The sequence below is a fragment of the Littorina saxatilis genome, linkage group LG16 (assembly GCF_037325665.1).
Source record: "Littorina saxatilis isolate snail1 linkage group LG16, US_GU_Lsax_2.0, whole genome shotgun sequence".
NCBI lineage: Eukaryota > Metazoa > Mollusca > Gastropoda > Littorinimorpha > Littorinidae > Littorina > Littorina saxatilis.
Window position 1 is genome coordinate 27,529,456 of NC_090260.1, and position 14,969 is coordinate 27,544,424.

At 42.9% G+C, this 14,969-nt stretch overlaps 1 protein-coding gene across 1 annotated transcript in view; it reads left to right on the plus strand.

Annotated features, from left to right (window-relative positions):
- Positions 1-2,026: 2,026 nt before the first annotated feature.
- LOC138949944 (ankyrin repeat domain-containing protein 17-like) overlaps positions 2,027-14,969 on the plus strand; it is a 78,166-nt gene continuing 65,223 nt past the window's right edge. Inside the window, exons 1-3 of the mRNA XM_070321728.1 lie at positions 2,027-2,219; positions 11,120-11,260; positions 14,638-14,823. Of these exons, the coding sequence (XP_070177829.1) occupies positions 14,649-14,823 (175 nt within the window). The 5' untranslated portion in view covers positions 2,027-2,219; positions 11,120-11,260; positions 14,638-14,648. The remainder of the gene's footprint in view (positions 2,220-11,119; positions 11,261-14,637; positions 14,824-14,969) is intronic.

Here is a 14,969-nt window from a genome sequence, read left to right on the forward strand (position 1 = left end):
GTATTTCCTATCAAAGGAATTTCTTGTTTTGCATCATCGCTCTTCAGTCCCTTCACGAAAGGTCAACACTGATAGCAGGAGACCAATCATGCATGTAATTATCAATCAATCAATCAATCAATGAGTCTTATATCGCGCATATTCCGTGGGTACAGTTCTAGGCGCTCTGCAGTGATGCCGTGTGAGATGAAATTTTATACGGCCAGTAGATTGCAGCCATTTCGGCGCATATTTACCTTTCACGGCCTATTATTCCAAGTCACACGGGTATAGGTAGACAATTATTAACTGTGCCTAAGCAATTTTGCCAGGAAAGACCCTTTTGTCAATCGTGGGATCTTTAACGTGCACACCCAATGTAGTGTACACGGGGGGAGGTTCGGACACCGAAGAGAGTCTGCACACAAAGTTGACTCTGTGAAATAAATTTCCGCCGAACCTGGGATCGAACTCACGCTGACAGCGGCCAACTGAATACAAATCCAGCGCGCTACCAACTGAGCTATATCCCCGCCCGATCATTTTGTCACATGGAATGGTAACGGTGGTATGGAATCAAGTAATGTATGTTGTCATACAGCTTTCAAACCTGGTCAATAATGTCATGTAAAAGGAAGGTATTAAGTGAATTAGTTCGCCTAGGTTGCAACACATAATTAGCCCCCCTCGTATAGCTGTCCTTTGGCTGGTGGACGATTGTATAACACTTCTACTATGTCGTTGTTACTACCCATCAAACACTATACTAAATCATTGATTTTTGAAACATCTTAACACAATTTAAGATTGTACCATATTTTTTGTAACAGTGTTGGGTAAGTGAGCCAGTAAGTCACTTGACTGACATCATTTGTAGACACGCAAAAAGTGCGTTTCCAAGAATACAGCCTAATAAGATGCTATATAGACAAGATTAACCTGGAATGTTAGTAAGCCTCAGAGATATGACGATTCAAAACTAAAACCTACATGCTGTGAACGCACCTTGCTCCAAGCTCACAAACAGGACGCTTTTGTAGGTTAATTCGGTGACGCTTTCACAACTGCTGAGAAGGTGACTCAACTGCATTTCTGCGAAGAGGGCGTCTCTCTCAATCTCACGAGGCTTGGGTTCACACGAACGTACACAGATGACTTGTCTCCTCCCTGATAGGACAGAATATCTGTCATTCACGACGAGTGACACACTGAAAGAAGAGAAGACATATCCGGGTAGCGGACCCGTTTTCAGGTACAAAATGGAACGCCCCCCGTCGGTAAAGTATCGGTTCAATGATGTTCTTTTTGTGGTGTAGTGGTAAGCAACAATGTAACCGACAAACTTCAAACTGAATGTTAGTGCTTTCCTCTAACACATTTGAAATAAATCAATGTTTACCTGTGTTAAGTTTCTTTTTGGGGAGAGTATATAATTATCCCCTCACAGACACACACACACTCACTTACCCCCCCCCTCCCACACACACACACACCCATACACACACACGCAAATACACATACACACACATACATATACACACAACCACCCAAGACCAACACACACACACACACACATACACACACACACACACACACACACAAACACACACACACACACACACAAACACATACATACACACAAACACCCCCTTCCCCCACACACACATACTCACACACAGAAAAACAATTCGCATGAAGCGGAATATAAACGATTGTGTCAATCTGTCCGCCTGAAACCAAATGATCTTCACTCAAAGCCCGTGATTAGTCATCACCAAGACCAATAGTTGTTGCTATCCGGTCTCGAATACCAACGGATCGCGCTGGTCTCTGCAAGATGTAAGACAACATTTGCATAAAGTAATTATCTTCAATTGTAGGCACATTTTCAGAGTAGGCATGGTATATCTTTACAATTACGTATTCCTGTAATAATATGTTCTTGAAAAAAGCACGATTCTTAGAATAATCAAAGAATATAAAAAAATATGTGCCGGTAGAGCTTTGCTGCCAACCGACCAAGGCACACAAACAGATATATACAAAACATGGGCGTGGAAAGTCTTGCTTTTGACCCGGCGCGTGGTTGTCCACGCCCACCGACGTTATATAAGCCAGTGTTGCTTGGGTTTATGAGAACACTCTTAGGTCTATGTCAAATTGGTTGATATGGTTTTTTTCTTCAACATAGACTCCAAACAGGAAGGACGGATGGAGGCTACTTTTACCATGCAATAAAGGTAAGTAAACTGAACTCAGATGTTTGTTTTGTTTTTTTTAACCAGTTTTAATTCTCTGAATCACATATTGCATACTTCTGACATATTTCACGAAGTCTAAACTTCTTCTATCGCTTAGTTTATTTTGCTTACTCATGAAGTTCAAGTTGTGATCTTTGCAGAACTATACGGTACGCAATCACTATAAGAATGCTTTTCGACAGTGTGCGCGCATCAAAAACTGCACGTTCGCTTTCATAGAGTTTTGTAAGAATTATTTGGTTCTGTATCGATGAAATTATCTTCGTTCTGGTATTGAAACGGGTGTGTCTAAAACACGCGGGGACACGCGGGGACAGTTGAACAGCACGTGGGGACACGCGGGGACACGCGGGGACGTTATATAATAACATTCTTTATGTATTTGAAAAAAAATAATTAACTTTTTTTCTTTTTTTTCCCTTTTTTTCCAGAATGTTATAAAATAACGTCCCCGCGTGCAGTTAAACTGTCCCCGCGTGTCCCCGCGTGTTTAAGACAACGTTTTGGCGCTTAGGCGACTTACTTACAAAAAATTGTTCTTTTTTTTCAACTAAGATCCTTTATACTCGTTTAAGAAATGGGTATACCAGGTACATTTTTCGTGGTGATATGTTTTGTTAGCTAACCAACATTACGTGAATCGTTGACACATTTTCTTTAAAGTATTCTCCGCTTAACGAATAAATATTTCTACGCAAAACAACGTCAAAAAAAGTAATACATGCTTGAAAGTGCAGAGACCAGAATGCTGTTGCGTCCAAAGAATTAAGTATTTGAATAATTATGTCGACTGGTGATAAACACTCATACAAACACGCGCACATATTAACAAATCATGGAGAAACAACAAGCTAACAATTCGCAGAACAAACGTATATTAATGTATGTGTATGCGTGAACGCGTGCATTCGTTGGCTTGACTAACTGACAATGTTAATCACGCTTTTAGAAGAGAACCGCTGAGTTCAACGTGGTATGGCCGTAGGCTCCCGCTTTAACGCATCTTATGAGCCTTCTGTAAGACGAGCCTGAAGCAAAACACACCATCCAATGAACACTAACGAAGAACTCATCGACGCGGCGGTCAATTGTTTTCAAGTGGTGTGGGCGGAGTGTTGTGTTTATTACATGACCATTTGGGCCAATGGATGAATGTATTTAGTAGGTGCGCTACTTTATTGGCGGACCACGAAGCTCTAGGAAGGTGTCAACTTGATTTCTTAATGCAATAAATCGTTGGCTGAAAACAATTGTTGCTCTTGGTGGAACGGGATCCGCTCAGAAGAGGCGTGATAGAAACTCAAGTTGTGCGCGGTTCATGCATTCACAACAATAATTTTTCTCTCCCTCTGTTTTTTTCTTTTACTTTCTCTCTCTCTCTCTCTCTCTCTCTCTCTCTCTCTCTCCTCTCTCTCTCTCTCTCTCTCTCTCTCCCTCTCTCTCTCCCTCTCTCTCTCTCCCTCTCTCCCTCTCTCTCTCCCTCTCTCTTTCCCTCTCTCTCTCTTTATCTCTCTATCTGCCTCTGTGTGCCTGTCCCTCTCTCTCTCTCTCTTTCACTTTTCTCTCTCTCTCTATCTCTCTCTCTCTCTCTATGCTTGATGTTTCTATGATTCTAGTCGGGCGCACGCGTGAATATGTGTTTGTGTGAATGTAAAGGGCACATTGTAAGATTAAGCCTATGGCCTAAAATGTCTACCCTTTATGTGAATAAAATGTTCTAAGTCGAAGTCTAAGTCTCTCTCTCTCTCTATCTCTCTATCTGCCTCTCTCACTTTCTCCCTCTCTCTCTCTTTTTACACATGTGCTCACAGAATCGTTTTTGGACTTCCAACAGCGAGAACTGATCGCGATTGTACATGCTACAGGCTTCGGTTTTCAGCAAGCTTTGTACTTCGATTTCGACTGTTGGTAGTATGTGTTATTATGGGGGCGAGGACGCCCCCATTCTATACGGATAGTTTCGAGGTTGACCATGGGCAGCGCCATTTTGTTGTGAAATACGTCATCAGTTTGTGTACACAGGAAGTTGTGACATCCGTCACCCTATGGGAGGGGTGACGTCAAAATTGTTCATCTGTAGAAAGTTGTGAAATCCGTCACCCTATGGGAGGGGTGACGTCAAAATTGGTCATCACAGAGTTTGTGTAACACAGGAAGTTGTGAAATACGTCACCCTATGGGAGGGGTGACGTCAAAATTGTTCAACAAAAACATGATATGTCGCATTGTGCACGGTCAACTGCAACAAACTCAAACCGAGCCATTCATACCTAGCTGTATTTGAGTGACTTATATACCCGACATTTTTATTTCTTATTTTTAGCACAGGTGTAGGAAAAATCATGAACCAAAATGTTATTTATTTTCTAATTTAACATTTTTTTTACAAATATGACCATGGTCTTTTAAACATACAGTGACATTAAACATTGTTATGTTAAAAAAAAGAAAAAAGAAAAAAAGCTTTTGTGCACAAATCAGAAAATACATTGTACATTTTACCTACAGGCCAAACCGTGAGTGTCTGTGGCAAAGCCCGACCCAGGAAATTGCACTGATTTTATATTTAGATCAGAGAGAAATTGTCAAGAACAGGCGCTTGCATTTGGATGTGTCCAATGATAGTAGGTTTGGTTGTGATCAATCAGAATAATGTAGGAATAAAAATGTATGACAGTTTAGTATGATGACATGTAATTCACATATGCTGAAATATGATATTATACATCATGTAATATTATTATGGCTGTTGCCATGACCATGAAACCCAACAAAGGTTTAATGTAATGTAATTCAAAATACCAAAACCGAGCACCTATTAATCTCGTCTTTGCGCGTGAAGATTGAGGCCGTCTGCCAGTAGCGGTTAGGTCATACAGTGGAACCCCTCTCTAGCGACCTTTAAAATGTTGACAAAAATCGGTCCTTGTGGAGGGGGGTCCTTACAGAGGGAGGGGGGCGGAGTCAGGGGGCCACAAAGAAAGTCAGATTTACAAAAAAAAAAGAAAACAGAGAAGTTTGAGTTGCTGACGACCGTTCTCTCTGAAAGCAAACTGCTTCGATTTCATGTTTGTCCTTGGTGTCCACCAGTTCTGGTGCATGTACTACCCTGGCCAAGTTTCCTCTCAAGACATCAAAGACACCGCCCCAGTATACTCTACAGCCTCTGGGCGAACCACCTCTCATAGCTAAAACTGGGTCAATGACCCCTGGGAAGAAGGTCAGTGTCTATAAAATTTTACTCCTAGGCCTGCGGCCAGGGGGGGGGGGGGGGGGGGAGTATACCGGTACCATATGAGAATCAGACCAAATGAGAATTGAACCATTTGAGAACATCCTTTTTTTTCAATCACTACATCGAAGGCCTGCGGCCCGGGGTTCACATGGGTTGGTTTGTTTGTTTGTTTCAAACCCACACCCATATACACACATTTCCCATTTAAACCATTTGTCGGCCCCCTGTCGATATTTATCGACTAAGTTCCTTGTGTTGCATTCCCCTTGGTTTCTATATGAGTTTGTGGTCTTAGTACAATAAACAGTTCTGAGTTCTCTCTCTCTCTCTCTCTCTCTCTCTCTCTCTCTCTCTCTCTCTACCTCCTCTCTTTCTCTCTCCCCCCCTCCCTCTCTCCCTCCCCCTCTCTCTCTCTCTCCCTGCCTTTTTGTGCCCTTCTCTCTCTCTCTCTCTCTCTCTCTCTCTCTCTCTCTCTCTCTCTCTCTCTCTCTCTCTCTCTCTCTCTCTCTCTCTCTCTCTCTCTCTGCCGCTTTGTGCCTCTCCCCTAATTCTCTGAAGAGAAAATGTAAGTTTTACGCCCTCACGGCAAAGCCATTAGGGGCATGTTACGCGGGAAAACCCGGCTTTGTATGAAAATAAAAATAAAAATGCAGGAGGGGGGGGGGGGGGGTGTAGACAGCTGGCTGCCTGCTGCTATAGAGGAGACCTGAAATGGGCTAGGGACCGGGTTGGGGCGTCTTGGGTCAGTGCTGAAATGTTTACTTTATTGGCTGTTGGCATTTTTGCATGCATGTATTCGTGTTTGCAAGGCCTGAGATTTTCGCTGTGACCCTGGGATCTTTATCGTGCGCATGCGTGCACACGGGGGTGTTCGGACACCGAGGAGAGTCTGCACAAAGTTGACTGAGCAAACTCCCCACCCAATATGTTGGGGTCAAGAAGTTCCATGGAGGGCGGGGGATATGGAGTAACACATAGTGTTTTGCTCAGAACATTCCCACCCAAGCAGAGCCGCGCTAGGGGTACGCATTACTGTGAAGCTACCAAATGCCGTCTGTGTCTACCACTCGGTGGTGACTTAATGGATGGGTCTATGTAAGCAGATGCCAGCGCAAGCAATCTGATGCAGAGTCAGGACGCGGTTTGGTACATGGTTTTGAACAGTAATCTCGAAAGAGTCGTTTTCAGGAATTTGTATTCGAGTTTTATTCGCTTCGAGCTGCCGGTAACAATTAGGTGTAATGTGAAGCTTTCATTATTCTTAATGTCTGCTAATTTCAAAATGTGTCTGATCCATTCAGAACACAACAGGCAATGTTTAACAGTGATATCACTGTCCATCGTGTATCCTTATGTCACCCTCTTCACCCCCCCTCCCCACCACCATCTACCATCACCCCCCCCCCCCTTCTTCAACAGAAATAACACAACCTCTGGTCGGCTACTTTGTACGTGTGTGTCAGTGTGTCCGAGAAAGATAGACAAGAAATATCAAGCTTCCCCACTATCATGGTAGTATTGTGACATTTATCAAAATGAATAGTAACAAGAAGGCACCTACGCGGTTCATACTTAGCACTAGAAACTTAATTCGGATGAAAACAGTTACTCAATCTCACTCTCTATCTCCCCCCCCCACCCTCTCTCTTTCTCCCTCCCACTCTCTTCCTTCCTCCCTATCTCCTCTCTCTCTCCCTCCATCCCACTATCTCTTTCCATCCCCTCTCTTCTCCCCCCCTCCCCCCATCCCTCCCACACTTCCTCCCTCCCTCCCTCGATCCCCTCTCTACTCTCACACTCTCCCTCCTTCTCTCGTCATCCCTCCATCTCCTCCATCTCAGCCTCTCACCCACACTCCCTTTCTCTCTTCTTCCCTCCCTCCCTCAATCCCACCCAATCTCTCACTCCATCTCTCCCTCCCTCCCTCTCTCCCTCCCTCCTTTCTTCCCTCTCTCTCCCTCCCTCTCAGTCCATTCCTATATATCTCTCTTCCTCTCCGTTTATCTTTCCCTTCATAGCGCGCTCTCTCTCTCTCTCTCTCTCTCTCTCTCTCTCTCTCTCTCTCTCTCTCTCTCTCTCTCTCTCTCTCTCTCTCTCTCTCTCTCTCTCTCTCCACCCTCCCTCTCACCTTCCCTCTCTTTCTCTCTCTCCACCCCTCTGTCCACTCTCTACCTCCTTCCCTCCCTTTATTTCTCTCTCTCCCACCATCACTCCGTCCCGCTCCCCCCCCCTCCCCCCAGCTGCTTTCTCTCTTCCCCCCTCTCTTTCTCTCTCTCTCTCCACCCCTCTGTCCACTCTCTATCTCCTTCCCTTCCTTTATTTCTCTCTCTCCTATCATCACTAACTCCCGCTCCCCCCTCCCTCTCTCTCTGTCTCCGTCTCTCTCTCTCTCTGTCTCTCTCTGTCTCTCTCTCTCTCTCTCTCTCTCTCTCTCTCTCTCTCTCTCTCTCCACCCCTATGTCCACTCTCTATTTCAATCTTGTGCAAATTCGTAGTGTTATTTCCACTGTTTCATTTTTCTTGACAACACTTCTTCCAAATATTTTGGTAAAACCAAGTACTGTAAGTCCACTTGCTTCCGAGGCTAAGTGTTGCTTATCTTTTTTATATATATATTTTTTTTTATAGAAGGCTTTGCTTTTTAGACCATTCAGAACACAACGGGCAATGTGTATCAGTGATATCACTGTCCACCATTTATCCTTATCTCTCTCTTTCTTCCCCCCCCCCCCCCCCATTCTTCAACAGAAATAACACAACATAAGGTAGGCTACTTTGTACGTGTGTGTTAGTGTGTCCGAGAGAGATAGACAAGAAATATCAAGTTTCTCCACTACCTTGGTAGTATTATGACATTTATTAAAATAAATAGTAACAAGAAGGCACCTACGCGGTTCATACTTAACACTAGAAACGTAATTCTGATGAAAACAGTAAATGTAAAGTCATTTGAAGTCACATGATAAAAATCACAAATGGTTTAGTAGAGCCGACCACAAAGTGCAGAGCTAAATTGTGTGTAAAAATGTGTGTGAAAATCAAGTCCGTTTGTCCACAGGGATGCTGGGCAGCAGTCAAATGGGGTCGCTCAATCTGCTCAAATCGAGTCAAATGGGGTCGCACGGACCGTCAAATGGGGACGTCCCCATTTAACGGTGGCGTCCTCATTTGACTGCTGTACAGTGACAATCGTCCCCATTTGTCGGTAAAACTACAAACACACACACACACAAACACACACACACACACACACACACACACACACACACACACACACACACACACACACACACACACACACACACACACTTACTAAATCTTACTAGCAGAATAAGGAAGATTCCTAGTTAGCATTAACATAATAAGTAATATCATTACGTACTGGTTATTGGTCGACAGTAGAATCGTTGTCTACTGTTGGTATCGCTGTCTGATTGGCTCTTTCACGAGACCTGCACCTACTCAGCGCCACCCGCTTGTTTCGCGGAACTTCAGTTTCCAACTCGACGAATGCTGTTCGTACTTGCACGTGTTTTCATTGGATATGTGGACATCGTGTCAGTCCACCCCTCGTCTTAGCGAATTAGGATAAGGCACGTGATATGATGCACCGCCCAAGTTACTGCCACCCAATTGTCGCGGCACTTCAGTCTGTATGACAACGAGTACGGGTACTTTTCATTGGACCTGTGGAACTTGCTTCAAGACCAATCCCAGTAGCGAATTCGTTGAAGGCACACTGATGCGATGCGCCGTCTACGTTGCTGTCATTGACAGCGATTCGGTGATAACCATCCAACCAAACGTGCACCTGTGATATGATAGCATAGCCCATTGCGCTGAGCAGGCCTGGCGTGAGGTCAGTTGTTAATTTATTCATATCGCTCCTCTTCGGTGTCACGATTTCATCTTTCGCCTGTGTACATATTTCCCCCTCGACATATACTCAAGACTGAAATGTTGTTTCCTGGTAAAATTAAGAAGTGAAATTATTTATGGACGAAAAGCATGTCAGTTTCTTGCATGTGAAGAAAATTGGTGGTAAAATTTAATAGATTTCACCCCCAAAATCGAATTCTTTGAAAACGTGTACTGAGTGGTTACGTCCCTTGAGTAAGAAGGAAAACATTAATTTTAGGATGAATCAAATTTCTAAGTTAAATAAAATTGGACAAATTTGGCCCCATGAATGTAAGGTACACAAGGTCGCTCATCAGTACTATCGAAGGGTGTTTTTTTGTTCAGTGTAGAGTTTATACTAGATCAACGAGGCCGAGAAGCGAAATATCAACACGGCGAAAGATGAAAACGTCACACCGGCTGGAAGGAAAGAAACTGGTCGGCGGCACTTGTTGCTTGCAACTCTTCTCCGTCCCGAGTCACTGCTGCCCGAGTGTATGCGAACACCACTGACCTTTGTTTTGGACACCCGGTGTATTATCCTCGACCCTTACCTGTAATAGTGCCTCTCAAAATGCTTTCAAAATGTAAGTTTGACTTACAAAATTAGGGGGTGTACTTCGGAACTGAACTCTCACACTTTCTGCAAATGAGCTATCTCATTACAGGTACTTTCAATTACTTGATAGTTCTCTCAGAAATATTTACTCTGCTGCCTGCGGTTAAACTGGTATTGCCGTTTTTTGCAACAAAGTGTTTTTTCTGAAGTGCATTTTTCAAAATAATACGGCTACTTTGCCTTAAAATTGCGTATAGCTGCTGCCACTTTTGGGTACCTAGAAAGGTTGTTTTAGAGACTATATATGACTAAGTGCCAAAAGGTGCTCACAGAACAGAAGACGGCTTTTGTTTTACATTAAAAAATGTTTCTAAAAACGTGTGTCTGCTGAAAATTGGTGTGTGTGTGGATGAATGTGCGAAGATATAGTGGACATCATTTCGTGTGTCTGACTTGAACGGTTTTGAAGTTGTCTTTGTTTAAAGTCAAAAATAACGCCAAAACCGGCCATCTGAAAACGGACATCGTGATACCTCGGCTCGTGTTTTGAATATGCCACAGAGAAATAACAAGAAGCACAAATGCCTGAAACATCGCTTAACAGACGAGACCAAACGTCAAATCTAAATCTCGACAGATTTTTTTTCGAAAACCGAATTTTAATGTGTCGCACGCAAGATGTGTCCTCATCACGGCATACATTTTTTTAATCGCAGATATTTACCAAATTTCTTTTTCATAAACTCTGGAATTGATGTCGACACGTCAAGCGATAACGGTGTATCAAACTGCTGTCTTTCAAGTAATCCAGCAAAGACTGCAGAACTTTTGAACAGCATTTTTGAAAACGACGTGAAAATGTCGTCATATCTTGCGTGCGACATAATGTTCGGTAATTAACGGTTATTTTCTTTTAAAAACAAAACTTGTGTGTGTGTGTGTGTGTGTGTGTGTGTGTGTGTGTGTGTGTGTGTGTGTGTGTGTGTGTGTGTGTGTGTGTGTGTGTGTGTGTGTGTGTGTGTGTGTGTGTGTGTGTGTGTGTGTGTGTGTGTGTGTGTTTCAACGGTGGGGGGGAGTACATCGGACATTTTGGGGTATTAAGGTACATTAAGGTATTATGAGCCCGTCCTCATTTTACACCACCAAGGTACCCCTATCTACCCCAGTGTTTTTTTTCTTTTGCAGTTTAGCAGTTGCTGCTCACTCTGAAGACCCTGTGTTGTGATCAATACCTCCCAGGGCTTCCTCAGTACATGACTCTGGTTCTGCTCCTGTGGTTCAGGCTCTCCATATATCACTTCTTGATGTGACACTTTCATTGTGATTGTGAGTTGTTAAAAAACAAAAACATTTCATGCTAAGTTCTCTGTTTTGTCATCCATGAAGAAAAAATGGCTACTATCTGGAGGCGTGGGGGGGGGGGGGGGGGGTATAGTAGTAATGTGGTGACAATTATGATGTCAAATATATAATAAAATGAAATAATAATGAATAGCCTTTATAAAGCGCACATCTTATCAGTTGAAAAACTCAATGCACTAACTCACGGATTCACCAAAAGCAAGAACAATCAAAGTATACACTACCATTTAGACCATTAACACAGAACATTAACAAAATAAAACGAAATATGACAATTATTACCGCCCCCACCCCCACATACAGCCCCCCCACACACACACACGCACACACATACACTCACCATCATCATACAAAATAGCCACTCTATACAAACAAAGATAGGTGATAGAGAACAGCAAAAATGTCCAAGCAGACAGTTTCATTTTTTCAATGATCACTTGCGAAACAAGTAGCTCAGCTAGCTGATTTTTAAACCCAGCCAAAGTAGGCTGATCTCTGAGATATAGATATACATATACCATGACCTCCCTTCTTTGTCTCTGTTACTTCAGTATGGGTATATATGTTGTATTTTTATAGCTCAATAAATACATCATGGACTCAAAAAAATATATGATAGTGCAGATTCCGATTTGGGCGAAGAACTACTTTGCTCCCGACCTTTGACCTCGCGCCGAACAATGTGACACATTTGTATGAAGTTCCAAAATCGTATTGCACGGCTCAGAAAACCATATCAGTTGCACGCAAAAATGAATCTCAGAACTGATCTGATGTATGAGATGCAATAAGCAAACGTTTCTTTCATTATGAAAGCAATGCAGGTGGGAAAAAACGAACATTCAACTTACAAGATAACCAGATGCTAGCGAACCAAAACAAAAACACGAGTACCCTCCCCTTGCTTCGTTAGCAGACGACTTTTGAGAATCTGTCAGACCGTCCTTACCTGGCACGGTTGGGCTTCGCTATCATCAGCTGTTTCACGTGTTTTGCGAGCAAGTCTACTCTTTTGCCTGGCTCTGCAGTAAGTCCACATTGGCGATGAAGGTATCTAAGAACTTAACATGTGTGTATTTTTCCGTAATCCAGTCATATTCTTTCAAAATGCAATCAAGCGGCGGTGACAGACTTGGGTCCTGTTTTCATCGCATCAATACCAGTTTAGGTTCATGCAAACACACTCGCAAAACAGTTTATCATGTAGATACATTTCAAATAGGGAGCAAATGGTTAAATCTACATATGTGTTCCCTAAAATTTGCTTCTCTGTCAATAAGACTAATTGTATAATAATGCGTTCGAAAAAAACAACGTGGAATCGATTCTGAATCGAGTCGAGTAAGCCAAATGGGGGCCAAACCGGTTTCCCCGTTCCGCCGACCTGAAACGCAAAAGAATTGTGCGCTTCAACTAAATGGATTTCTATACGACTTCATTACTTTCTTGCAACTTATGAACCTTTACTTAACGCTTTTAAACGGTCTGAAAGTAGTGTTACCGCGTACTTATAGATGCACTCATTCGTTTTATTTTTTCAGCGACGGTCACTTAGTTTAAGGTTGCAAAAAGGCCATGTCTCGCTGAAAACACTGTTTCACACTCCACAGATCGCAAAAGTGCCGCTAGTAGTCTACACTTTGTGTTTGATGGTAGAATGGGATATACAGATTACAACACTCGTGGTTTTTTATATGGCTTGTATTTCAGTCAAGACCCAGCGGGAATATCAATCGAGAGCCACTCGCCAAAGGCTCGTGTCTCCCGATGATATTCATCCGCTGGGTCTTGACTGAAATACAAGCCATATAAAAAACCACTCGTGTTGTAACCTATACATATCCCATGACCTCCCTTCTTTGTCTCTGTTACTTCAGTATGGGTATATATGTTGTATTTTTATAGCTCAATAAATACATCATGGACTCCAAAAAATATATGATAGTGCAGATTCCGATTTGGGCAAAGGACTACTTTCCTCCCGACCTTTGACCTCGCGCCGAACAATGTGACACATTTGTATGAAGTTCTAAAATCGTATTGCACGGCTCAGAAAACCATATCAGTTGCACGCAAAAATGAATCTCAGAACTGATCTGATGTATGAGATGCAATAAGCAAAAGTTTCTTTCATTATGAAAGCAATGCAGGTCGAAAAAAAACGAACATTCAACTTACAAGATAACCAGATGCTAGCGAACCAAAACAAAAACACGAGTACCCTCCCCTTGCATCGTTAGCAGACGACTTTTGAGAATCTGTCGGTAGTGTGTTTTGCCGGTGTGCGCCTTCAGCTATCAAACATCGGCTGTTTCACGTGTTTTGCGAGCAAGTCTACTCTTTTGCCTGGCTCTGCAGTAAGTCCACATATTTTTCCGTAATCCAGTCATATTCCTTCAAAATGCAATCAATCGGCGGTGACAGACGTGTCGGTCGCGTTTTCCTCTCACCCATACCAGTTTAAGTTCATCCATGCAAACACACTCGCAAAACAGTTTATCACGTAGATACATTTCAAATAGGGAGCAAATGGTTAAATCTAAACCTACATATTTGTTCCCTAAGATTTGCTTCTCTGTCAATAAGCCTAATTACACACGTTCGAGAAAAACAACGTGGAATCAATTCTGAATCGAGTAAGCCAAATGGGTCCCAAACCCGTTTCGCCCGTTCTGCCGACCTGAAACGCAAAACAAAAGAATTGTGCGCTTCAACTAAATTAATTTCTATTCGACTTCATTACTTTCTTGCAACTTATGAACCTTTACTTAAAGCTTTTAAATGGTCTGAAAGTAGTGTTACCGCGTACTTATCGATGCACTCATTCGTTTTATTTTTTCAGCGACGGTCACTTAGTTTAAGGTTGCAAAAGGGCTAAGTCTCGCTGGCAACAGTTTTACCCTGCACAGATCGCAACAGTGCCGCTAGTAGTCTACACTTTGTGTTTGATGGTAGAATGGGATATACAGATTACAACACTCGTGGTTTTTTATATGGCTTGTATTTCAGTCAAGACCCAGCGGGAATATCAATCGAGAGACACTCGCCAGAGGCTCGTGTCTCCCGATGATATTCATCCGCTGGGTCTTGACTGAAATACAAGCCATATAACAATGAAAAACCACTCGTGTTGTAACCTATACATATACCATGACACTACATACACTACATATATACCGTGTGATCAATGCGTGTGTGTGTTTGTGTTTGTGTGTGTGTGTATGTGTATGTGTGTGTGTAGTGTGTGTGTGTGTGTGTGTGTGTGTGTGTGTGTGTGTGTGTGTGTGTGTGGGTGTGTGTGTGTGGTCTGTTAACACATGCTATCTAATTTCTGTCGACAGGACCATCCAATATGCCGAAGGAAAAGAAGCGAGGGAGGGAAGATGAAGAAACCGACATAGATTTATCTCAGTTAGAGCGCCCAGGGAAAGCAGCTCGTCGGACAAGCCCGTGTCCAGATGTTCTGTCTACAGAGTCATTGACCGTGGTGGATATGGCAAAGCCTCAGACTTCGCCATCAGCACAGTGTGAGTGGATTCCCAGCAAACAATTTTACGTTGTATTCACGTTATATTCACGTTGGCCTACGTTGGGTTTACGTTGCGTTTCAACGGTTTTTTTACGTAGATTTGTAAGGACGAAATCACGCGGGAATAACGTTGGAAAACAACGT